Raw genomic sequence first — 26981 nt, 5'->3', positions numbered from 1 at the left:
AAAAAGAAAAAAAAAAGCCTTGAAAGGAAGACGAGTAGAGTTCTAGCGACGCACGAGAAATCATTTTGGAATAAATGGAAACATGATGGGATTAGCTTTAATTGTTTTTAATCATTTTTCTTGGAAGGGGAAACCATATTAGCTAATTTTGATCCGTCAAAGTTTAACCAAATTTTAAATTTGACCGAATTTGAGAGTTTCAAAGAGAAAGGATATTTATAATTGTGGAGTGTATAAGTATTGTTTAATTTTTTTTTTTTTTTTTTTTTTAAGTGAGTAAATATAAGATGACTTATATAAAAAAAAATAATTTTTTAATAATAAATTTTTATTTTTTTTAAAGTGATTTGGTAATATTTCCGTACTCTATAATTATAAATAACATTACTCTTCAAAGAAAGATAGATATATAAAGTAAATTTTATAATCTTTATTATTCATTTAATATTATTCAAAATGTTTATACGGATATTTATTCCATTTTTATGCTTTTTTTTTTCACTTAAGATTTTTAAATTTGAACAATAGCTTGATGAGATCTTTTTTCAATTGATTGGAGGATACCACTAGTGAGTCAGTGACTGTGAAACATGCTTTATTCTTTTTTACGATAGAGAGATGATACTCTTTCATGGAAGAAGTCCTACTCCTCCTCGGTTTATCCATGATATAGCCCTGCACATGCATTTTAAAAATTAGAGAAGTGATATTTATAGTCGCCGAATGAATAAGCGTCGTGTAATTCTTTTAAAAAAATAAATAAATATAAAATTTATATAAAAAAATTAATTTTTTAATAATAAATTTTATTTTTTTTAAATAATTATACGACACTTATATATTTCACACTATATATATATATATTATATATATATGTAGCATTTTTCTAAAAAATAATACATGCAAGTCCCCATCTCAAAATTCAAGAACTTAACCTCTCTATGCCCGCCTTTATTAATGCATGTTTAGATCTTAAAACGATTTCATCTCATCTCATCTCATCTCATTATTATAATTTTTATAAATTCTCATATAAAATATAATAAATAATTCAAAATTTTCAAATCTCAAAACAATAATAATATTAAAAAATAATATTCTAATAATATTTTATTTAACTTTTAACTTTCATCTAAAAATATCTTATTTTATCTCATCTTACTATCTAAATGACAACAAAGTAAACCTTCTAAATTTTAAAAAAAAATTAAAAAAAAAAATTATGAAACATAAAAGAGTGTCTCAGGATATTAAATAATTGACTGTGAATAAATAAATACGTGAATCTTGTTACGGTCCTAACGATATAATTTAAAAAAAAAAAAATTAGGACAAGTTGATACCAGAATATAGATCCTTGAATTCTGATTCACCATTTACCCCATTTAGGTTTAGTTTGATTATTGGAGTCAACTCATCTCAAATTAATTATTAATAAGATTCACTACTTTTTTAACTTTATATAAAAAGATTAAATTCATTTTAACTTACTCCATATATTCAAATACACATCTCAATCTATTTACATACAAATACATCTTAATAAAATTCATAAAATATTATACAATTCACAGATCAATTCAAATTATTTGATTTTACCTCAGCATCTAAATGCAATCTTAATCAACTATTATATGTGTTGAGTTAAGCTTAATGATATAATTTAAATAAGAGAAATGATAGTTACAATCGTGAGTGCGCAAAGACCGTACAATCACTTTAAAAAAATAAATAAACACAAGATCCATATAAAAAAAAAATTAATAATGTATCAAACTCTTTTTCAAAATAATTGTATAGCACTTGTGCACTTTACAATTTCATATAGTATTACTTTTTAAATAATTAGAGGGAGATCTGTATACGTTGCCACCGTGATCGGTATTAATCCAAGAAATAATACTAAATATAGGTTTAATGTATTAACTCTGGCAAACTTCTTAACAATTTTGAAAAAAGCGAGTTTCTAGAATTGTTATCGTTGTATTCAAAACACAGATAATTTTTTCAAAACACAGATAAAAACACAGCTAAAAGCCTAAAATTTGGAAAAAATTAGTGAGTTTCTAATTATGTTGCCGTATGTGTTGTATTCAAGACTCACATTTACGAACTTCCAAAACCTCCCTTTCTACCTACGTCTCTCCATCTTTTGCGGGAACACCAAAAGCTGTCAACCCATTTCAGTTTCGCCTCCATTAATTCCCTCTGCCGGGTTCGTGGCTTTTTGGTGAGTTTGTTGAATCTTTCTTTTTTCTTTTTTTAAGTTTCATGCATGGGGGTTTTGTCGACGTTGGGATTTTGGTTGAGCTTGCATTGTCGATAAGCATTTTGAGTCAATGAAAACTTTGTAGCTATATCCATTATCGAGTTTAGACGAAGCTCAAGTTTTGCATTCTCTCTCTCTAATTTATTCGATGAAAACTTTGTAGCTATATCCATTAATATCGAGTTTAGATGTTTTTTTTTTCCTCTTCAAATAGTTTATCTAGCTAGTGCATACATCATTTTTTGGGATGTATTGCAAAAGTGGGAATTCAAGGACAAAATAGGGGAGAATAACGGAGAAAATTCTTTGTACAAGAAATGAGTTGTTTTCCCTGTTTTTCATCCCATGAGAAGAAATCATCAAAGAAGGTCGATGGCGGAAGGAAGGAAGAGTTGCCTGGTGCCTCCCCTCGTAGAGACGCAGCCATTCCACAACAGCCAAGGCTGGGTCAGTTCATCACCTTCACCTCTGCAATTTCATGGAAGCATTTTATAATTACTAGGTTTTCTTTAATTAGGTAGATTGTAGTGAATGGAAATGGCTTCTCTTAAGCGACCGCCTTAAATATTATGAGACTGCTGGGTTTTTAGCATAATCCTTTTAAAAAGTTGGTTAAGTAAGTGATTAAATTACCATTTTCAATTAATCTAAGTTCTTGAAACAATTTATGATTTAACATGGTATCATAATACCTTGTCTTAAATTCTAATTCTAATTTGGATGTACTCTAGGAAAATCTAATTAAATTGTCACATTCACAAAAAGAGTTATCTTGTTCAGAAAATCAAAAGCCAAAGGTGGCACCAGTTGAAACCACCAACAAGAAGGATTCCTGTAAAGAAGTTGCCAACAACAACAATGCAGCCCAAGCTTTCACTTTCCGTGAATTGGCCACGGCGACAAAGAATTTCAGACAAGAATGCCTAATAGGTGAAGGTGGATTTGGAAGAGTTTACAAGGGGCGACTCGAGAAAATTGGCCGGGTAGGTAAAAGCAGTCCTGTTTGATGCTTTTTTTCTAGCCCTGAAAGCTTCCACAGTTCATGCAAAACTTTTAGAAGATTTCTAGTAGTGATCTTGCGGTTGTTTCTATTCAGGTTGTGGCAGTGAAGCAACTTGATAGGAATGGATTGCAAGGAAATAGAGAGTTTCTTGTTGAGGTATTGATGTTAAGCGCCTTACACCATGAAAATCTCGTGAATCTGATAGGATATTGTGCTGATGGGGAGCAGAGACTTCTGGTGTACGAGTACATGCCATTGGGGTCTGTGGAGGAACATCTACTTGGTACTACCCCTTTTATATTTCGTTTCTAAAATTAATTATTACAAGGTATAGATAAATATGGGGGTGAGTATCAGAGGTTTGTGGCATTTTGCATTCCAAATGATCAGCCTCAAACTATAAAAAGTTGCAATGTACGTTCTTTATTGAGATCCGACAGTTAAGATTTTGTCATGGAGTAAATCTATTCATCATTATTTTTCTCACCATCCTCATCATCCCATGATGTGGCATTAGATGATAGGTTTACAGATGAAATATAATAAATAGTCTCTAATCATCTAATGCCCACATTGTGGGATGATGAGAGCATGATAAGAATTGGGACGATAAGTCTCATTACTCTTCTGTCACGTTACCTATTTCTAGTCTATCTTACCAGTCATAATTAGACAATGATGCTATTTGTAGTAGAAAGATACAAGATGTTAAGTTTGATAGTTTGGGACGTAAAGTGTAAAACCCCCTAATGATTTTGTCACGTTACCTATTTCTCTATGCATCTTTTCCCAATAACCATGTGTACCCTGCATCAGAAAACTACACACTATTGATTATCATGAAAAATATTTGGATGTTCAGATCTAGCACCAGGGAATAAGCCATTAGATTGGTTCACAAGAATGAAAATAGCTTTACAAGCTGCCAAGGGCCTAGAATATTTACATGGTGAGGCCAGTCCACCCGTAATATATCGTGATTTAAAATCCTCAAACATCTTGCTGGACAAGGATTTCAATGCCAAACTTTCTGACTTCGGATTAGCCAAGGTTGGACCTGCTGGGGACAAGTCTGTGTCTTCAAGAGTCATGGGGACATATGGGTATTGTGCTCCTGAGTATCAGAGAACAGGACAACTCACAGTGAAGTCGGATGTGTACAGTTTTGGAGTTGTTTTATTGGAGCTAATCACTGGAAGGAGAGCCATTGACAACACGAGATGTACCGAGGAGCAAAATCTAGTGACTTGGGTATGTTTCTCCTGTTTCTATTAGGCCATTCTTTTTCAAATTTATGTTATATTGTCAATTCATTGACTAGAAGGAAAAAGATCACAGACGCATAAAATGAGCCCTACGACATTTATTATTAACCGTATGCATTTTTTGGACAGCATTAAATGCTTAATAAATACTGTAGAGTACACTTTATGTGTCCATCTTTCTCCCAGTTGAGGGAACTTGAAGATCTTTATCAGACTAGAATGTACTGAATTTGTTTCCTCTTATCAGGCACGACCTGTATTTAAGGATCCTCATAGATTCCAAGAGCTAGCCGATCCACTTCTTCTTGGAGATTTCCCTGTCAGAGCACTACACCAAGCAGTAGCAGTTGCAGCCATGTGTCTCCAGGAGGAACCATCAGTTCGACCCGTAATGATCGATGTTGTCAGTGCTCTCAGTTTCCTTGGGACCGGTGGTCCAGATGCAGCTGCAGCATCCTTTGACGACCCTTCTCCACCATCTAACCAAATAATGGTGGGTGAAAATGGGAATCTTCATGATGAAGAAAGCACAAGTGAACGACAACGAGCTGTGGCAGAAGCCATAGAATGGGGTTCAACTTCCAGACATAATGCATCACGGGGTGAAAGTGTTTCTTCTTTGTAATTCTGCAATTCTGCATGGTAGTGTTGTTCCACATGTATGATGTATCTCTATGCTTCGATAATCCCTATTTGTTTTGGCATCTGTCATAAATTTCTCCCATGACATTCTTTCCCTTTTGTTCCACAGTGCTAGTCTAATACATCTTTGTAAGTCATGGTTTGTCTTACCATAGATATGGACGTGAGAGGTGCTGTTATATCCATTTCTACGTGTTTTCCATTTTGTGATCAGCCACTGTTTCTTTCAAATAATAGGAAAGAAAATAGAAATCTTCTAGAAATATGAGAAAGCTACAAATTATTTCTGTTTTTTTCCCCGAACCTTAGGACAAAACCAGAATTTTTATATTTTTCATCCCAGTTCATGTATACTTTCAAGCAGGGGCACCTGGTATATCAAATACATATTGTAACCCTCAGTCCTCACAATGGCTGAGAACAAAATTATTATGTTACCTCTTTCATGAAAGTTTAAGTTCCATTGAAGGTAACTTGGGGCTGGTTTTCGTGTTTCAAATGACATTTCCACGTCAGGGGAGAAAATTCCTCAATTAATATATATATTTTATTCCAAGTCATAAAGAGCTATAACGATAGTGCCAAAAAAGACATGCAAGGTGTAATTTATCCTAAAAATGCATTACTAAGATGAGCATAGCTTTCCTTGCCTTGCAGGCACCTCCTTATATGTGAATAGCAACTGCCAACACCCAAAAGCTTGTATTTCCTCTGTTGGAACTTTCTGTTCAAAGGTTTGTTTTCTTCTAGAAAAGATGTAACAAAGGTCACTTCCTGATAGAGCACATAGTGACTTAGCATCCAAAGAAGCTTATGCAACAAACTCTCAACAGAATTGCACAATAGACGTGCTAGAATAAAGTAGAAGATTCTCGAATATTTTCTATAATAGAATACGAGCACATTTTGTAAATATTCTCTAGAATTTACTGTTTGAAATATAGGCTCAAAAAGTCTATAAATACTGTACTATTGTATTGAGAAATTATTCAAGAATGAAATGAATTTTGCGTAGTCAAAAGTCTCTCTGTAGCATTTCTTCAAATAGGTGTAGTGCTTTTCGCTTTATGGTATCACAGAGCCTTTAGGACTCATGTTCATCTACTCAATTCTCCATGGCCTCACAGAACCCCACACCTACTCCTACCATCACCTCCTCTACTGCCCACCTCATTATCATCAAACTTACCTCTACAAATTACCTTCTCTAGAAAGTCCAAGTAATACTGTTTCTCAAGGATAACCAACTATATGGTTTTGTAGATGGTTCCTGCCCCAAACCTCCACTCGTTATTAGTGATTAGCCTAATCCTGATAATGAAAAATGGATTCTCCAAGACCAATTGATTATCTTTGCCCTCAATTCTTCCCTCACCAACAGTGTTCTTGCCCATGTTCTTGATTGTTCAACCTCTAAGGAGGTATGGACGGCACTTCGTGGCCTTTTTTTGCCCAAACAAATGCATATCTTATGCAAACTCATATGCAATTAGCCACTCTCAAGAAAGGCTCTGAGTCAATTTCTGACTATTTCAATAAAGCCAAAGCACTCTATGCCTCTCTTCATGCTGTCGGTCACCCTCTCCCTCCCTTTGAATTCAATATTTACCTCTTGGCTAGCCTTGGTTCTGACTATGAATCGTTGGTCATGTCTATCTCTACTAGACTAGATCCACTCTCTTCCTCACAAATCTTCAGTACCTCCTCAATCATGAATCTCGACTTGCTCACCAAACTCAATCGATTATTTCTAGCAGTCCACTGGCTGCACATTCCACTAAAGTTCGGCCCTTCTCTTCACCCACACCACCAGACCGAAGCCGTGGCTATGGCTTTCGGTGAGGTCAGGGTGGAGGTCGTGCTCCTAGTTCTTCTCCTTCCTCAAATTTCTTTACAGCTCCTTCCTCAAATAGTCCGATGTGTCAGGTTTGTCAGAAAATGGATCACATTGCTTTAACCTGTTACCATCGCTTTAATCAGACTTATCAGTCCCCTCCTCCACAGTCTCTTTCAGCCAACTACACGACCTACCCTCACTTCCCTGATTCAACCAACAGTTGGTTTCCTGATACAACGGCCACTAACCATTTTACAGTTGATTTCTCAAACTTGAATCTAGACTCCCACCCATATCACGGCACTAACCAAGTCAGCATAGGAGATGACTCATCCATTTCGATTCAAAATTCTGGCATTGGCATTCTTCCAACTCCATCTGGCAAATTTCTTCTACATCATTTATTTCATGTTCATTCAATTTCTCGCAATTTATTATCTGTTCATCAATTTTGTTTTGATAACTCAGTTTCTTTTGAGTTTAATTCATCTAGTTTTCTTGTGAAGGATTTACGCACACAGGAGGTTCTTCTTCGGGGAACCGTTAAGGAGGGCTTATATGTGCTTCCATCTTATGCTTCGGCTATGACTTCTCCACCTAAACAAGCACTTATTGGTGAAAGGACTTCTCCACAAATATGACATTCCCGTCTTAGTCATCCCTCTCCACGTACTACCTCATTTACTATTCGGAATTTTCAACTTCTAGTTAATACAAAAAATAACTTGTTGCCTTGCTACGCCTGTCTCCAAGCAAAATCCCATGCACTACCACATCCACATCCACCGTCACCATCCCGATTCACTCAACTATTTCAACTTTTATTTTTAGATGTTTGGGGATCAGTGTTTGTGCTGTCCTCTAGTGGTTTTCGTTTTATTTGTCTATTGTTGATGACTTCAGTAAGTACATTTGGTTTTTCCCTCTTCGTGTCAAATCTGATATTACTACTATTTTTCTAACTTTTATTGGATATGTTGCAAATACATTTTCTTCCAAAATAATTGCAATTCAAACAGATTGGGAGGTGAATTTCGTCTCCTTCCAAAAATACTCCAAAATTTTGTCATCTCACATCGAATTGCATGTCCATATTCGCATGCTCAAAACGGTACTATTGAACTGCGTCATCGCCATATTTATAGAAACAGGACTGTCATTAATAGCTCAGTCTTCTGTTCCTACCAAGTACTGGGTTGATGCTTTTCAAACTGTTGTTTTCCTTATAAATTGCATGCCCACTCCTATTTTGCAAAATATTTCTCCATTTCAAATACTCTTCAAACAAATTCTTTATTATTTTTTCTTACGTATTTTTTGCTCAACTTTCTGGCCTAATTTACATCCCTTTAATCGTCATAAACTAGACGTGCGTTCTCAACTCTGTGTTTTCCTAGGTTACACATATGATCATAAAGGGTACAATTGCCTTCACATTCCATCTGGACGCATTTATATTGCACGTAACATTTGGTTTGACGAAAATTGTTTTCCATTTGCTGTCAATACAAGTCCCTCTATACCTAACGCTCAGACCTCCATAACTCCCTTGGCCCATCCTGACTTATACACCTTTCCCCCTAAGCCCAATACACTCCCTTAGCCTAGTATCTTTTCCGATACTAACTCACACTTGTTTTCACAAACTTTATCTCCCTCTACTGACTCTCAGCTTCTGGCCTCATCCCCCTCTTTTGGCCCAACATCATCAATCCATTACATCCAACTTACCCACTTAAGTTCCCGAGTTTTCCCTTCATTGTCCCGAGTCATCTTCTTTCCCATCAAACCCTAATATCTCATTTCCCTTACCAGCGATGTCACTCTCTGTCATTGCCTCGTCTCCTCAGTCAAACATGGTACCCACCTTATCTCCTATTTCATCACTAATTCTATTCGAACCTAACTCCATTCCATCTTCTCCTTCGGTTCATCCCATTGTCACCCGCTCAAAAACAAACATCCATTGTCCTCTACGTCGTTCCGATGGTACCGTACCTTGGCCCCCTCCAAAATCTGTCTCTCATCTTATTGAATCAAAGTCCATTCTCGAAGAATCCTCCACATACACAGAGGCTTCCAAATTTCCTGCCTGGCATGCTACCATGGCCAGCGAATTTAAGGCCCTTCTCCACAACCAAACCTGGACCTTTGTCCCTCCATTCCCCAATCAGAATCTTCTTGGCTCGAAATGGGTTCTCAAGACCAAAAGACATGCTGATGGCACCCTAGAGCGACGAAAAGCTCGACTGGTTACTAAAGGGTTTCATCAGTAGGCTGGTCTTGATTACTCTGAGACCTTTAGCCCGATTGTCAAACTAGTAACGATTTGGTTGTTGCTCTCCATTGCTGTTTCCCATCACTAGCCCCTGCATCAACTCAATGTTTAGAATGCCTTTCTTCACGGCGACTTAGAGGAGGACATCTTTATGCAGCAACCAGTAGAGTTTGTAAATCTTGACTTTCCTCATCATGTGTGTAAACTCAAAAAATCCATTTATAGCTTAAACAAGCCCCATGGGCTTGGTTTTCAAAACTAAGTTCGAAATTAATTGCTTTAGGTTTCCATGCATCTGTTTCTGATTCCTCATTGTTCATTTATACATCTGCTTCAGCATCTGTTTATGTGTTAGTTTACTTCAATGATACCATAGTTACTGCCTTTGATCCTTCCCTTATCACTGTCATCACTGCACTTCGCACTACATTCCCAATAAAAGATCTTCGCATGTTACATTATTTCTTAGGAATCCAAGTGTCACACACCTCTGCTGGTTTATTTCTTTCTCATTCACGTTATATTTTTGACTTACTCTTACACACGAATATGCACAATTCAAAGCCTGTGTACACTTGAAGGCTCTTCATTTGAGGATCCACAGTTTAATCGTAGCGTCGTAGGGAGTTTCCAATATCTTACCTTCACAAGGCCTAATATTTCATTTGCCGTAAACAAAGTCAGTAAGTTTATGCACTATCCTCGTCTTCCCCATTGGGAAGTTATAAAACGAATACTTCAATATCTTTGTTTCATAGCTTCCTTTGCCTTACATTTCTCTCCTACTTCATCTTGTAAACTTCATGCATTCTCCGATGCTGATTGGGCTAGCTGCCCTGATGATCGGAAGTCCACCGGTGGTTTTTGCATTTTTTCTGGTTCACACTTGATTTCCTAGGGCTTAAAGAAGCAACCTACGATTGCACATTCTTCAACTGAGACTGAATACAAGTCAGTGGCAAATACAACCTATGAGCTACAATGGTTACAATCCTTACTAAAGGAATTATGAGTTTTTCTTACTAATCCTCCTACTTTACTTTGTGACAACCTAGGTGCTACTTATCTTTTTGTGAACCGCATGTGGACCTAGATTTTCATTTTGTGAGGGACCGTGTGGCAGCCAAAACACTCAATGTATCCTTTGTCTCTAGTCGTGACCAACTGACTGATATTCTTACAAAGCCTTTGTCTACTGCTAGTTTCTCATTGTTGCGTTCAAGTCTTATCATACTTCCTATGCTGCTTGAAGCAAGGGGGGATAATATTGCACATAGTGACTCAACATCCAAAGAAGCTTCTGCAACAAACTCTCAACAGAATTGCACAATAGACGTGCTAGAATAAAGTAAAAGATTCTCAAATATTTTCCATAACAAAATACGAGCACATTTTGTAAATATTCTCTAAAATTTACTGTCTGAAATATAGGCTCAGAAAATCTATAAATACTGCACTGTTGTATTGAGGAATTATTCAAGAATGAAATGAATTCTGCGTAGTCAAAAGTCTATCCGTAACATTTCTTCAAATAGGTGTAGTGCTCTTCTCATTACTCCCTAACAACATGAGTAGTGATAGGCTTACAACCCAACCCTAGCAATGAATATATGAAGTGTAGTAGGTCATCATCAAGGACCTCGCTCAGAAGTTCTTTTATAAAATAGAACGGCACCCCGTAATTTTATCGTTTAGAAACTTCTCATTGTTATGAGCGTCGAGTGAAATCCTAGACTTTAGGGTGAATGTCTGAAGCCACGTGAGCTGGGTCAGCATATGTCATGGGTCAAGTTTATTTCCGTTATCGTTGTGCACCACGATGTGGCTAGTGGGTCTGTTAAATGTTGTGGGTCAGTTATCTAATTATGGGTAGTTTAGTTAGTTGAGTCCGATAATCATCATTTGACTAAGTCTATTTGTATTTTTCTATAACTATTTCTCAGTTATCAATTAATGGGTGATCAGTTTCCTTCACTTTGAGTGTTTTCATTGGACCTCAGGCCCCTCGAAGAGTCTAAGTACTTACAATAATTTACATTACAAATATCAGCCACCATAACACTCATACAGCGAGAAACCGAGTTATCTTGCAGCTTTGAGCATGGAATTTACTTCCTTGTTGAGACCTTAAAAGTTTAAAGTGAGCCTTCACCTGTAGCTATACATCACAGGAACAAAAAGGGGATTGTCATTATGCTGCACACAGTTCTCTTCTATTTCTTAGAGAGATAACAAGTTTGGAAGGCTTAATGCAAGAAATACAAAACAAGTTCAATTTCCAGATAGCTTGTTTAAGCACCTCAAAAGCTTGTTGGGAAAAGAGGCTGAATTTCTGAGTTCTCTAGTCAAATTCTCATTCCGATACTTAATGGTGGCATATTCCTTAATTTGTCTTAGATTTTTTTTTTAAATATATATAAAAAAAAAAAAAAAAAAGATAACACCTTTGGCTTTCAGTTTCTCTTTATTTTTAGAAAAATGCTAGAGGTAGGCATGCCTCGGGCCTCCGCGCGGACGACTTCCTACGTGGACTCAAGACACACCGTTTTGAAGTAAATAAAACGGTGCGTTTTGGGGCCACTTATATGCATGCCTTCGACCCCAAAACACACCGTTTTACACTTTTTCTTATTTCTGGTTTTTGGTTCTCCTTCCCCAGAGAACTCTGTTCTCCTTCGTTTCTCCCCAGATTGAAGCCATCGCAGGTTCGTTTCTCTTCCTCTCTCTTGGTTTCTCTTGGTTTCTTGATCTTTCTTCTCATTTCTCCTTCTTTGTTTCTCTTCGTTTCTCCTTCCAGGTATCTCTCCCCTGCCCGATCTCTCTCCCAAACCTAAATCTAACCCTAACGCAGCTGTGCGACGCCGAGGAAGAGAGTTTCGCACTCCAGTTATTCACCAGTTTCGCACTCCAGCTAGGTAAATTTCCCAACCCTAACCCAATAGACATTCCTTAATTTTTAAGAATGTAGAAAATGGGTTGCAAATTGAATGGCATTGGATATGTTAAATCATAGGCATCGATATATATAAACCGATTATTTATTCGGTATATATTATTGTAATTCCTTAATTTCTATGAATTTAGGAAATGGGTTGGAAATTGATGGTATTGGATATGTTTCCAAAAATTGAAGGCATCGATATATATAAAATCAATTATTTATCCGGTATATATTAGTGTAATTCCTCAATTTTTATGAATCTAGAAATGTTCCTTGAAGAGATGTTCCTTGAAGAGTTGTTGATAACATGTAATGCTGGCCTAATGTCATGTTGAGATTGATTGCTATGTATTTTTACTCAATATATACAAGTCAAGTGGTCATGGCAGAGAAGCCAGTCTTTTTTGAACTATCTTACCTTTGTACTACAGATGTTTAAGTTTATGACAGTACTCTATGGATTGACATTGTATATGCAAGTTTGTTTTCCCTGTTCAGCAAAATCTCATTTCAGCAAAATCTCTATGATGTTTAATTTTATTGAAGGCATTCTCATTAGCTGTGTGATAAGGGATGCTTGCCTTCTTTCTCACAAAATAATGCCATTATTGGGCCTAACATGCACAAAAAGTTGGAACAATCTGATGGAAACTGTCTGGAAAGTAGTGTTTATTTTGTTGTTGGTCAGATATTTCTTTTTGGGAATCAATTCTGTCTGGGAATCAATTCTTGCTTATTTGACCAGTCCAATAAGAAGCCTGAAAAGTGAAAACTTCCCCCAACTCATTGATTAATTAATATGCCGATGATGATTAGTATAAGATAAAGGCAATGCTGCTCAACTCCATCATTTCGGCTCTTTTTATCACATCACTGTAATCTCTTATTTGAGGTTTTAAACCCCTTTGCACAATGTGCTTTAACTATAGTGTAAGCAACTTTTTCCAAATTGACTTTCAATTCTCAAGAGGAAGTAGTAACTCATTCTGCACCAAATTTGATTTCATCATGAATATCCCACGTGATTTCATCATGAATAGTGATATGCAAAGTTGAGTTCATCGTCATAGATTGTCAAATAAGGAACTGCATACAATATGGTTCAAGGTACCAATGGCCAGTTTACAAAAACCATGGTTGTTTTCAAATTCCAACACACATTTAGCAAAAAAAAAAAAAAGGTTCCAAACACACTTCCATTTCTTCTACCTCTGTGTGTAGTCTTTCACTTCATTTCTCTCTTTTTGACCAATCTTACTACTATACCATCAGTGGGAACTTTGCTTTTTTTGGTTGGGAAGTGTCTCTGTCCTTTTCACTTCTCAGAAGTCGATGTGCAAAGCAGACTTGATTTACTAGAGATTTTAATTTCAAATTTCTCTACCAAATCAAATCCTTTGTCATATTAATTAAATTGAGGGTCTGCACATGGACTTCTAAATAGAGTTTTTCTTATTATATTAGATTCAGCTGATATAAATCCAAGCTATAAGACTCGACGCATTGAAAAAGAAGGGAAAAAAAAGTCAGTGCCACTTATTGTAGGAATTAAAATAATTTAAGTACAATGTATATTACCAATCAGAGTGGCGCAGCGGAAGCGTGGTGGGCCCATAACCCACAGTTCGATACTTAATTCCTTCGTTTTGCTTTGCCCTTTTTGTTTCTATAAAACATACACAAGATATTACCTAGGGAATAGCTAATAATGTGATGAGACAATATCTATGCCAAAATCTGTATGTTATTGTATCATGCTGGTTGTCTAAAATAATGGGCAACCATATATTTCATGAAAGATTGATTTAAGACTGGTAGGTTGCAATATGGGCGTGTGTAAATCTGCAAGCAGTAGATATGATTGAAGAATTGTCTGAGTGTGCCACAACCCATTATTTATCATCAACTGTGTCATCTACAATCCATGGGTGACCTGCGCACAAACTATTGTCCAGCTGCTATATATGTACTTGGAAAAAAATCTGCTATATACAGAGGCAAATGTATTGTTGGAGGTGCTGTTGTACTTAGATTATATTGTTGGATGTGCTATGTACAACCTTATACAAACTCACTGAATATATTGTTGGAGGTGTTGTTGTATTTCGTTGACAGATTTAAAATGTCTTCATCAGTTGCGTCAACATCGTTGCTTAATCATACATTGAGTGATGTCCCAATGTACAGCTGTGGGAAACAAGCTGTACTTAGAATATCAAATACTCGAAGAAATCCGGGGCGAGCATTCTTTGGGTGTCCACTCTACAACAAAGAGGTAGACGCAGTTAATAGTAGTTGCGTGTTTTTGTTTTCATATTAATGTTTTATTCAAAATTTTGACGTCAGAAATACTTATACATTTATTTATGTATAATCAGGGGTTACCGCACTGCAAGTTTTTCAAGTGGTCAGATAGTAGTGAATACAAAGAGCAAGACTTTGTAAAGAGAGAAGCATAAGTATTAAGGAAAGAGGAAGAACTTAAAAAGAGAGAAGCAGAATTAAAGAAAGATGAAGAACTTAAAAAGAGAGAAGCAGAAGTATTAAGAAAAGATGAAGAGCTTAAAAAGAGAGAAGAAGAGATTGAGAAGAGGGAGTTGGCACTCCATAATCATCAAGCCCAGTTTCGCATTCAAGAAGCCGACATGCGGCATGCACGCAAACTATTTCGTGTATTTTGGCTAATAGCCATAATTATTTACTTGTATTTGATACTCTCACTGGGTTGACGACTTTGTATCTGTATTTGAAGAAAACTTAGCGTTTGTAAGTCGAGACTTAAAAATATATATATTTGAGACTTTAATCTGATTTGTATTTGATCTTCAATCTCGAGACTTTAGAATGTTTTAACGTGACAATGCTTATTAAAAGAGTATATATATGGCATGAAAATAACTTACCAGCCTGATATCATTTTGTCAGAATATTTGACAAGACTAAATTACAGGTTTATTGATTACCTTTTTTTCACTTGGACATAAGAAGCAATATCAAATACAGTATAATCTCAACTCATAAACTAATGCCACATAAATTGAATACTTGGATACAAACTCACGGGGGCATAAATAGTATATTTGGATACAAAATGTGCAAAACGTGGATTCAAATACTAAGATACGATACAAAACGTATACTTGCACCACTAATACATAACATACTTACTCCAACATACCAACACCAACACGCAAATTACCCCTAACACAAATGCATACAAACCACATCCAACACTAATTACAACAAATCACCACCATTAACACACAACAAAAGTAGGCATAATGGATCTATAAAGTCTTGCTACAAGAAGCTGCTTGGCTGCATTCCATCTGCAGTCTCCGGCTGCGTTCCATCTGCCATTTCCGGCTGTGTTCCATCCATTTCTAATTGCATCTGTGAACATAATAACAACCAAAGTAAGACCCATATAAAATTAAACGAGTTTAACCAATAAAATGAATTCAAGTGATAATTGTACGCTTTCTTGTATCCCTATCACTGGAGTTTGTTGTCCACTTTCTTGATCCACCATTATGGGAGAGATAACATTTTCTTGCACCCTCATTTCCGATATCCCAAGTTGGTTTCCACTGCTTTCCAATAGTTCAGTATCCAATCTACGCCTCTGACAACATAAAAAATAATTAAAGTTCACAAGTGAAAATAATAGCATATTATCAAATACTTAAAGATGATCATCAGGATACTATGCTCTCACCGGTCTATTTTTTCCCTTATCTTTTTTCTTATTCACAGCCTTAGTTTTAATTTTCTTCAATTGTTCCTCCATCGTTGACATCCTCCTCTTACACGGGGGTCTTCCCTTGCCTCTGACAACATGGGGACTTAGCACCTTTTTGGAACTTCCTTCTGTGGCTGCATTCACGGTACTTCCTCCAACATTAGAATCTATGTCCTTGGAGTTCGAAGTGCACCATACCTCATTCATTGCATATAACTTCGAAATCATTTCCTCAGTATGCCCATCGCACGAAACTGCATTTGTTACTACCTCATTGAAAGTTTTCAATATACGTTTATACCTAACAGTTTCGAGTCTCTGATCAGCAATGTCATAACTTCTCGAAATGAATGTATACTTACGTTTTATGTCTTTTCTCCACCGGTCCAATATGTACTTTTCCGGCAACTCACGAACTTTCTTAACTGAAAAGATGGCAAGAATATGTCTACAAATGATCCCTCGCATCCCAAACAACCCACAAACACACTTCGCCTCACATTCGGTCTCATTAAAGTAAAGAGTGTATGTAACCTCCTTGATGAAATCTTCAGTCTTAACTTGATCATCGACCGAGTAAGTTGCGATTACTCCATCCATTTTCTCGAAACGACAATGACAATATATCATTCCCATTATCTCTTGTTGAACCTCTCTAAATTTTGAATTTGTGTATACATCTTGAAACTTCTTCTCAAAAGCCAAGTGTGATATGCAAGGAACGGTGAAGTTAAATGAATTGAAGTCAGCTTGGTTTTCGTTCTCAATTTTTTTCTTCAATGCATTGTCGAACTGATCAACAAACTCTTTAAGGTTTGTCCTGGCATGCACGTAACCATCAAAGAAAGCATTCATACTCTCACTGCGTTGAGTTGTACTCATTCCAGCCCAAAACGAGTTCTTTAAATATACCGGCACCCAAAACTCTCTTTCCGCATATAAGCTTTGCAACCATGCATTTTCATGTAAATTGAAAGTATCCTTCAAGCTGTTCCAAGAATTCTCAAACTCCTCGATTGTAAGAGAGTCATAGACACAAGATAGTAACTTACTTTTCAGGCCACATTTGTATTGAGCATGGGAACCAAGCTTCTCAGGCACCTTTTGCAATATGTGCCACAAGCAATATCTATGCCGCGTGTTGGGAAAGACAATAGCTATCGCATTTTTCATTGCGCGATCTTGATCTGTTATGATAGTATTTGGCGCTTTTCCATCCATACAATCGAGCCAAGTTTTAAATAACCAAACAAACGATTCATCCTCACTTGAAATAAGGCCTGCACCCAAAAGGATTGACTGTCCATGATGGTTTACACCCACAAAAGGTGCAAATGGCATTCCATACCTATTTGTCAGGTATGTGGTATCGAATGTTACTACATCTCCAAAGTAATTGTAGGCCCCTCTACTACGGGCGTCCGCCCAAAATACACTTTTCAGTCTATCATCATCATCCAATTCCATGAGGCTGAAAAAACCATCATTCTTGTATTGCATCCTTCTAAAATACTCAAACAACGCTTGAGCACCACCTTTACCAAGGCGCAAGTGTCGTGCCTTGTCAATATAATTACGACAATCTTTTTCTCCAAATGGTATGTTCTCAAACCCACCCGCCTCAGTCACAAGAGCATGGAAACTTTTATTCATCCGTATACCAGCCTCATCATTAATATCCAACACCCTCTTAACATTTTCATTAACTTCTCTGTTGCATCTGAAAAATCTGGATTTTCTTGGACTAAGCCCATGATTGTGTGTGTTAAATACGGATGTGACACACAGCTTCCCATCCTTTAACATGACATTCATCCTTGCCTTGCAGTCTGTCTTGCTTGTTGGCCGAGGCTTGGAGACGTTTGACACCCTATTTCGTGCCTTGCCACCCCGAGCACATCCCACAGTGACATATTTCACAGTCCCATCTTTCTCCCTTTTACTCCTTTGTGTCATTATGCCAAAACCACATCGTTTTTTTATAATGTTTATAGTAATTCATCAACTCATTCTCCGACTCAAAAGTCATCCCTGGCTTTGGCTCCTCAGTGGTATCACCCCCATCAGTGCTAGCCTCTTTGGTATCAGCCGTATTACCCAAAGAGGCAGTAGATTGCGCTTCAACTTCTATTGAGTCTGATGTGGCCTCACTAATTTCTTCAATAGAGTTACTTTGCTGCACTTTATTTTCCTGTAAATTAGGAGAAAAAAATATGGCATGGCAAAATATGTTCTAAATAATGTAAAAGAAACTGCATGTGGAGAATCAAAAACATCACCTCACTGTCACATGGATATGGGTTGGTAGAAGTTGGAGGAACAAATGCTGGTAAAGCTGAACAAGAGCTAGAAGCGACACTAGCACTGCTCTGTACACTAGAACTCGCAGCTACACTAGAGCTGACACTACTTGCAGAACTAGACATGGGAGTGGAAGTAGAGATCCATGGGTGTTGCTGCAGTTTTCCAAATAAAATGTAAACATAAATAATTAACCCAAATATTCAAGTACAACATTAACTACAAATGCATACTCTAAAAAAATGATTACCTGATTGTTCCATGGATATGGGTACGCATTTGGAGGAGGTCCCATCATTAGCATGGCAGAACTATACAAGGCAGCAGAACTACTTAGGGCAGTAGTACTTGACGTTGCAGCGGCAGTAGAGCTCCATGGGTGTTGCTACAGTTCTCCAACAAAAATTAAATATAAATAGTTAGACCAAATATTCAAGTACAACATTAACTACAAAGGCATACTCTAACAAATGATTACCTGGTTGCTCCATGGATATGGGTTGGCATTTGGAGGAGGCACAAAGGGTGGTAACCACGCATGAGACATTGGACCGTAGTAACTTGGCATGTAATTTGAAAAAGTTGGATATAGTGGTCTTGATATGTTGTCCTAACATATAGCAACATAATGTTAATCAACCCAAGTGGACAATGACTACACATAAAATAAACACACACCAACTGTTGAAAGATGTTTACAATACCTGGATTGATGGATTGGTGATATGAACTGTTATGCAGGATGCATCTTCTTTCTCTTTCTCCATCTATCTCAACGATGAAATCAAGATGCCACGCACCTACAATATTATATTGAAATCTTTTAGTTGGGCACTTAAATATATTCACGGTACTTTTTACTATATTTTGGACTCAACATATTTTGACACAAACTGAATGCAAATCTTTACCATCAAAATAGGCACTTTTTCAAATTGAATGTAAATGTTAATCTCGAACAAAAATCTCCCTCTCAGATGCAAGATGCAGGACAACGCTAACTTTCCTATTAAAACTTAACAAGAAGAAAAAATAGACTAAAAACCAGAATATTCTTAATAAAATCAGTTTCTTTTTTTCATTTTTTCCAAACAACAAGTAAATTGATGCAAATGCTAATCTCGAACAAAAATCTCCCTTTCAAATGCAAGATGCAGGACGTATGCTAACTTTCCTATTAAAACTTAACAATAAGAAAAAATATACTAAAAAAGCAGAAGTATTCTTAATAAAATCAGTTTCTTTTTTTCATTTTTTCCAAACAACAAGTAAATTGATGCAAATGCTCATCTCGAACCAACTGTGTACATTTCGGATGCAAGATGCAGGACATATGCTAACTTTCCAATTAAAACTTAACAATAAGAAAAAATAGACTAAAAAACTAGAATATTCTTAATAAAATCAGTTTCTTTTTTCTATTTTTTCCAAACAACAAATAACTTGATGGAAATGGATTGCAAGAACTAGATTTCCAGAATTACCAGTTTTAAATGTACTATAGATTTCCAGAACTGGCCGTTTCTTCCACAGACGGCAGATGGAACTTAAATGCTTACTCACGGCGGAGACTCACGGCAGATGGTCACGCACGGCAGATCCCCTTCCACAGACGGCAGATGGAACGTAAATATTGGTGAGATTTGGTTTGGCGTTGGTTCCGAATTTTTTTCCCCAAAATTCTTCTCAGTTTCTCCCGCTCCTTCGTTTGCGTTCTCAGTTCTCAGTTTTGAGTTTTTTTTTTTAATTTAATATTTAATTGCTGACGTGGCATTTTGCCACGTCAGTTTCGTCCGCGCGCAGCAATTTGTTCTTCCACTTCAAACATATATTTTTTTTCAAGTAAAAAATCACAACATCGTCAACCATAATACCATAATGACATCGTATTCATGCTCAGTTCTGATGATGTCAACCGTAGTGACATCATATTCATGCTCAATTCTGAATAATTCCATCGGATCGATAAAAACAAGTTTAAATTTAGATGCCCCACAATTTGGGCACAACTTAATCAAGTCAAACCATAAAATGTCGATATAGATAATGGGTCTTCCTGTAGACCCGCAATAGAGAAATTAACACTAGTACTCTTGAAAAGAATATGTTTCCTCCAGATACTAACTCTGTGGCATTGCTGCATTTACATTCTGATATCTTTGCATAACTCTTCTTGTTGCAAGCGCAGCAGCCTCACTTGCACGCAATGTCCCTGTTGCCATGATTGCAGCGAATTCATTGCTTATCTCCTCCTGCACCTTGCTCCGAGCATTCCCAAGAGGGTCTCCCGAAATCCCATTGATTGCAGACTTCTCCTTTGCAACGTTGACAGCAGGTGGCACTTTGTTTTCGGGTGTCCTAGGCTTCTCGGACTTGGACCGTTTCTCTTCAGATTTCACTTTGTTATCACTCGCTTTGATGTCTGTGGTGGGTCGCGAAGACTGCCCAATCGAAGGCCTAAATTGTGGGACTTGGGGAACAGCACCAGATCTCATTGTTGTCTCCAGATTCTGTATCATGGGCACTGCAACATAAATTCTGACGATTAAAGACAGAAGGACAATATTCCTTATTTACTGATCCAAAAAAAAAAAAACAATAACAACAACAATATTCCCATGAATTAACCAACAATAAAAATAACTCCATTTCCTTAATTTTGTTAATTTGAGAAATTTCTTTATCAACAGGCATAGAATTGGAAACCCATTCAGACTGGGGAAGGGTCCTCAGAAAGGGGAGAAAGCAATGAAGAAATAAATGTAGAGATGGAACCAAGAAAAACGGAAGTTTCAAGTAACCCTCCTCCAAGGTAGGGAGATTCTACAAAAGCCGTAGCACTAAGAATACCATTTGCTCAATCCGGTAACACCTCCATGTGCGCACAGGAGGAGGGCAGATGGCAAATACTTTAACATTAACTCAAACAGAAACTACAAGCAAAAGATAAATTTATCCAGCCAAAAAAAAGAAAAAGCCCGCCATCCAGTAGGTTAAATTATCACAGGAAGATGCAGAACCTTCGACCACTAAGCTACCTGGGATTAAAACAAAAGATATCACAGCAGAGCAGATGTCTAAACCTATTAACATCTCACACAAAAGGAGAACAACAAATGAGATCAATAATAACTTACAAATAAGAGCTCCCATTGGACTACTCATGACTTCGTTAGGAAGCTGAAGAATGTAGTCTGGAATGGTAGCACCAACCAAAAACTGAGCAACATCATTGCTAAAGTTATTGCAATTGTGTGTGAGCAAGCTATATGTTTCAGCGGTATAACGAGGGCTTATTTCCTGAAGATACATTTCAAATACATCCTTTGGCACATGCGTAACTCCCAATTCTACAACCCTCATTGGTGTACCATATGGTGTCAATCCAGCAGGAGCATGTTGTATGCCTCCCCCAAAGTAGTATTCATTACCGTAAACAACAACTCCGGTGTGCCTGTCATGCAAAAGATATTTAAAAAAAAAATGTCTTGGATTAAAGTACTAAACCACAGTCAATTATTCCTTCCTGTAAAAAATAAAGGATATACATCTTAAACGAAAACCACAAATAATCCTTAGAAGCATCAATCCAACATATCCTTAGAAGGAAAAATGGCCTAAATATTTAAAGAGAAGCACACAATGATTAAACAAAAATGCAACACCACCAATACGACCTAGTTAACACCTATCTGATCTGTGTATCAGCATTTGATATGTCAGTTACACACTCCATACACACCAACATAAAACTTATATCATGCTTATCAAAGGTACTGCCACATCTGTACCATGACCATGAATCAATAATGCGTGCACTCACCATACACCCTCAATAGCCTTCCCCAAAAAAGACGTTGAAAGCTGCCGAGCTAGTCCTTGGCTAAGGTCATAAACATTCAAGGCAACCTTGTGATCCTCCTGCCGCGAGTTCAAGGAACTAATACATAAGAACTTGCCGAACACGATAGGAGCAGAAACACAAATACAAAGGACGGTAAACCTTATAAAAGTAAATAAATTACGATAAAATTAAAAGAAGCGCATACCTCGGCCATGATACTACTGAATCAAAAAGTTCAGAACACGATGCTTTATGAATCGAAAAAAAAATTGATCGAGATGACCTATACAAACCAGAACAAGGACCAATTAGTGTGGCCTATGAAACACATCAGAGCACAATACCAGCCACGAAAATGACAAAAAAGCAAATCAAAACGACTCCGACTTCGATACAATGAGGTTTAAGAAAGCGAAGCAATCAACAAAGAAGATTTCCATTTGTTTAAGCTTCCGTTAAAAAGTCATAAAAGTCTTCTAAGTTTGCATAGAAATTGGTCTCCATAACTAACCGCGAGCCGAAGGCCCAAATCCCAAACATCAGATAGAGACTCCACAATATGTATACACATATATTCAAGAATTTGAAAAATAACAAGAGTTGACGAGGATAAAAAAAAACCAACTGAAATCCTCGAGCAGAGGAAACAACATTAGAAATCGGATCTCACAAACCAAAGGCAACTTTCAAACTCCCATGGGAAATCCATCAAAGCTCCTTTCCAAAACTCGAAAAGGAAAAAAAAAAAAAAAAAGAGAGAGAGAGGGAAGAAGAAGAAAACTTCCACAGGGCTACAATTTATATTCAATTGGAGAAAAATCTGAGAGATCGATTCTGGTTTGACATGTTTTGGTAAATAAAATCGTAAGATATAGAATGTACCTGAGGAAGAGGAGCGAATCACGAATCCTCAGCCTTGAGGAAGAAAACGCGTAAAACTGGAGCCAAACGGAGAATGAGAAAGTGGTGGGGGAACTCTGTTTATTTATATAAAGAGAGATCAAAGATTCTCTCTACGACCACCGGGAGGGGACTACACGGATTCACGTTCTTTCTTTCATGGCCTTCTAGATTCTGCCATTTCCAACACGTGGTATAGTAGCTGTTTTGACATTTCCAAACGGCGAATTGTTTTTTTTTTTAAATGATATTTTCTAATGGGAAATGCTATATCTCCCGCTTGGAGCTCCCGCTGGAGATTAGTGTATTTTTTATGTATTTTTTTTTAAATTGTTTTTTATATAGATTTTTTTAATAATTTTAAATATTTTTAAAAAATAAAAAAATTCAAAATATTATTAAAAAATACTTTCTTAATCACGAAGTAAAATAAAAAAATATTAATAAATATTTTTTTATTTTACTTCGTGATTAAGAAAGTATATTTTAATGATTTTTTTTTTACTTTCTAATTAAGGAAGTATTTTTAATGATGTTCTAAATTTATTTTATTTTTTAAAAAATATTTTTTATAATTTTTTATTTTACTTCATGATTAAGAAAGTATTTTTTAATATATATTTTTTTATTTTCTGATTAAGAAAATATTTTCTGAATGATGTTTTAAATTTATTTTATTTTTTAAAAATATTTTAAAATAATAAAAGATCTATATAAAAAATTACTTAAATAAAACACATGTAAAATAACACTACACCCCAGCGGGAGCCCCCAGCGGGGGCTGTAGCACCACCCTTTTCTAATTGCTGTGCATTTTTTTTACAAAATAAATAAATTTAAAATTTAACATATTTTATTATTAAATAATGTATAGTTTTAAATAGTAAAAGTCGTACGTATTTAAAAATAAAATAAAATTTATTATTAAAAAATTAATTTTTTATATATATTTTTGTTTTATCTATTTTTTTTTTTAAAAGTTTATACGAAACTTACATATACCGTAAATATGGTATCTATTATTATTCAATATACTTTCTGATTTTCAAATTAGGATTGTTATTGTTAACTTTAAATTATTTTTTTATAAAAATAATTTAGAAAATGAATATGTGATACATCATATTGTAAATATAATATATTATATCACATTAAATTATGTTAATTTATAATTATTTTTTAAATAGATCAAATATTAATCTTTTTAACATATGAGTTAATTCGGAGTTTATTTAAAATGACAGTTACCTGTTCACGATCATATTAAATTCATTGAGTTTATTGTCACCTACTTTTGACATTTGTACATCTCTCTTATCAGTACTTCCGGTCTCAAATTTCTCTTTCACAAGGCTCTAGGGTTGGTTTTCTTTTGGGGTGCGGCTACTCTGCCGCCCCATCTTGACGTAGTTTTTTTTTTTTTTTTTTCATATTTTTTTAATATATTTAAATACATTTAAAAAATAAAAAAAATACATCAATATATTTAAAATTACTTTCTTAATTATTAAGTAAAAATAATAATAAAAAAAATAAAAAAAGACAAACGATTAAATAGAAGTGTTAAATAGAGTGAAAATAGTAGTATTTTCCTTTCTTTTGTCTATATTTTTAGGAGGAAAATGATTAATCTCTACTTTTTAGAGTTCATTGTCACCTACTTTTTCGGCAACCTTCTGAGGACACATCTGGCCACAACATCTTAATCAATCTATCAGTACACTCTCTTATATTTATTTGGGTAGTTACAATATCTCAATATATATATATATATATATATATATATATATAATAAATTAAAAATTAAATAAAAATATTATAAAATTGACAAATTATTTAAATATAATTTATTATAGAGAAGTAGATCCGAATACCAATCAGGATATCAGGTCATAACTAGATCCGTGTTCAAATTTTAAAAGTTGGCCTGTTATTCACTCAAAGAAATGGGTACAGTATGGGTTTATTAATTTTTTTATTTTTATTTAAAAAATAAAGCCTTTTTAAAACTTTTGTAAATGTTTTCATAGTATTTTTTTATTTTATTCGGATATTCGTGTTTAACAATTAGATTTTTTTAAAATATATTTTAAACACAAGGCTTTTATTTTATTTTTTTTAAAATTAACAATTCAAAAGACTTTTTTTTATAGGCCTTTATGTTTATTATTTTTTATATGTATTTTTTATATAATGAATATCTTTAGAGGCATTTTTTAAACTTTTTTATTGCCCATTCAAATTTTTATAATACAAAATAAATAATAATACATCAACACACATAATACATGCATACTATATATTACATTGTTGTTTACATCATAATGCAAAATATCAATTTACAAAGAACAAATATGAAAATTCTAAATGACAAATAAGGTTGTGAAAATGAAACATATTAAAAATGTCTCACATGATTCAGAGCCATCATCCTAGAGATTTGGAGGTAGTTCAATTGTGGTTGGATTTAGATTACAACTGAAGCTTCTAACAGATATTAGGTGAGTCTAACAGATACACCTATAAAAATATAATGGCCAAGAAACCATCTTAAGAACACAAATTATCATATTAGTTTTTCTTCTTTTTAATTTATAAAACAAAAAGATGCATTCTATATTTCTAACTTAATATATATTTCCATTGATTATAGTTTTTTTTAATAAAGTATTTGAAGACTTTTGCTAAACTTGTCTCATCTCCGTGAGATGCTAATTGTATTGAGAATATATAACAACAAATATTACAAGGAATGAACTATAAAATGGACGATATAGAAGATGTTCAGGAGGATTTGTGGGGATTACAAATATTCAAGAAACAAGTTTCTATACATAGTGTACAGACAAACTCCTAGAGTTACGACGTGTGAGCTGTAGGACTATCACTCCCCCTCAAACGAGGCAGAGGTTGTAGGCCAAGTTTGTTGCGTAGATGATGGAACGACAGATTTGAAAGAGGCTTTGTGAATATGTCTACGAGATGGTGTTGAGAAGGAACAAATTTTGTTTGAAGAGATCCTACTGCCACCTTTCCACATATATAATGGAAGTCCAGCTCTATATGTTTGGTGCGGCCGTGAAATACTGAGTTTACAATCATGTGCAGGGCCTAATATTATCACAATGCAAAACAGGGGGTGAGGTAGGTGAACGTTGAGGTCACGAAGCAAGAAGGAAAGCCAAGTAAGCTCTACTGTAGTGGAGGCCATAGATCGATATTAGGCCTCAGTGCTTGATCTAGCTACGGTTGGCTGCTTTTTGGTATTCCAAGATATGCAGTTGCTACCAAGAAATGTGCAGAAGTCGGTGGTGGAGTGGCGAGTGGTGGGGCAACCAGCCCAGTCGACATCAGAGAAGGCGTATACGTCCAAAGTGTTGGAGGAGAGAATCTGAAGACCATAGTCAGCAGTACCATGCACGTAGCGTAAGATACGCTTGACAAGCTTGAAATTTTCAATCGTTGGTGCATGCATGAATTGACATGCATAATTGACACGATAAGAAAGATTTGGACGTGTGCATGTTAGGTACTGAAGACCACCAACCAAGTTCCGTTTGTGAGTAGGATCGTTGTATGGTTCATTTGAGGATGGTTCAGTGCGTCCTTTGGAAGGCAATGGTGTGGAGATGGATTTGCATGAACCGATGGAGGCATGCTCGAGAAGGTCTGATACATAACAAGTTTGAGATAGCACCATGCCAGTGGGAGAACGTTGAATCTCAATGCCAAGAAAATGATGGAGAGGCCCAAGGTCTTTAATGGAATATTCTATGCTAAGTTTACTTATTGAGATGTCATAATCTCATTGTGGTGTTTTACCCTACGGTTCTGTCTTATAGTGCCGTAGAGTCTGACGCCGAGCCCGAGTTTGAACCTGAGGGGCCGACTCCACCAGAAGTATAAGTTGCTGATTTGTTGTTCAGCGTTTTGGGATTTGTTTCCCCTTTGTTATTTTT

At 35.7% G+C, this 26981-nt stretch overlaps 4 protein-coding genes across 4 annotated transcripts; 1 reads left to right on the top strand and 3 right to left on the bottom strand.

The window, feature by feature from the left end:
* The first annotated feature begins 1676 nt into the window (after positions 1 to 1676).
* On the top strand, positions 1677 to 5339 carry LOC108991644 (probable serine/threonine-protein kinase PBL25). Its single transcript, XM_018965971.2, has 7 exons — positions 1677 to 1691; positions 2099 to 2230; positions 2623 to 2716; positions 3050 to 3252; positions 3366 to 3555; positions 4135 to 4523; positions 4785 to 5339. Exons 1-7 carry the CDS (start codon positions 1677 to 1679, stop codon positions 5160 to 5162), a joined length of 1401 nt encoding a protein of 466 aa, XP_018821516.1. The 3' UTR covers positions 5163 to 5339.
* Positions 5340 to 15308: 9969 nt separating this feature from the next.
* LOC108991645 (protein FAR1-RELATED SEQUENCE 5-like) lies at positions 15309 to 19045 on the bottom strand. The gene is made up of 8 exons (XM_018965972.1): positions 18983 to 19045; positions 18757 to 18888; positions 18529 to 18663; positions 18257 to 18433; positions 17984 to 18168; positions 15954 to 17922; positions 15714 to 15860; positions 15309 to 15628 (listed from the first exon to the last, which is right to left on the bottom strand). Exons 1-8 carry the CDS (start codon positions 19043 to 19045, stop codon positions 15536 to 15538), a joined length of 2901 nt encoding a protein of 966 aa, XP_018821517.1. The 3' UTR covers positions 15309 to 15535.
* Positions 19046 to 20136: 1091 nt separating this feature from the next.
* LOC108991738 (desumoylating isopeptidase 1-like) lies at positions 20137 to 23155 on the bottom strand. Its single transcript, XM_018966117.2, has 5 exons — positions 23005 to 23155; positions 22328 to 22405; positions 22102 to 22199; positions 21416 to 21732; positions 20137 to 20802 (listed from the first exon to the last, which is right to left on the bottom strand). The coding sequence occupies exons 2-5, from the start codon at positions 22334 to 22336 to the stop codon at positions 20399 to 20401; spliced, it is 828 nt and encodes a 275-aa protein (XP_018821662.1). The 5' UTR covers positions 22337 to 22405; positions 23005 to 23155; the 3' UTR covers positions 20137 to 20398.
* A 3087-nt stretch (positions 23156 to 26242) lies between these two features.
* On the bottom strand, positions 26243 to 26722 carry LOC108991646 (uncharacterized mitochondrial protein AtMg00810-like). Its single transcript, XM_018965973.1, has one exon. It carries the CDS (start codon positions 26720 to 26722, stop codon positions 26243 to 26245), a length of 480 nt encoding a protein of 159 aa, XP_018821518.1.
* Positions 26723 to 26981: the final 259 nt, after the last annotated feature.

The sequence above is a fragment of the Juglans regia genome, chromosome 10 (genome assembly GCF_001411555.2).
Source record: "Juglans regia cultivar Chandler chromosome 10, Walnut 2.0, whole genome shotgun sequence".
NCBI classification, from domain to species: Eukaryota; Viridiplantae; Streptophyta; class Magnoliopsida; order Fagales; family Juglandaceae; genus Juglans; species Juglans regia.
This window is presented reverse-complemented; position numbering and strand designations above follow the sequence as displayed.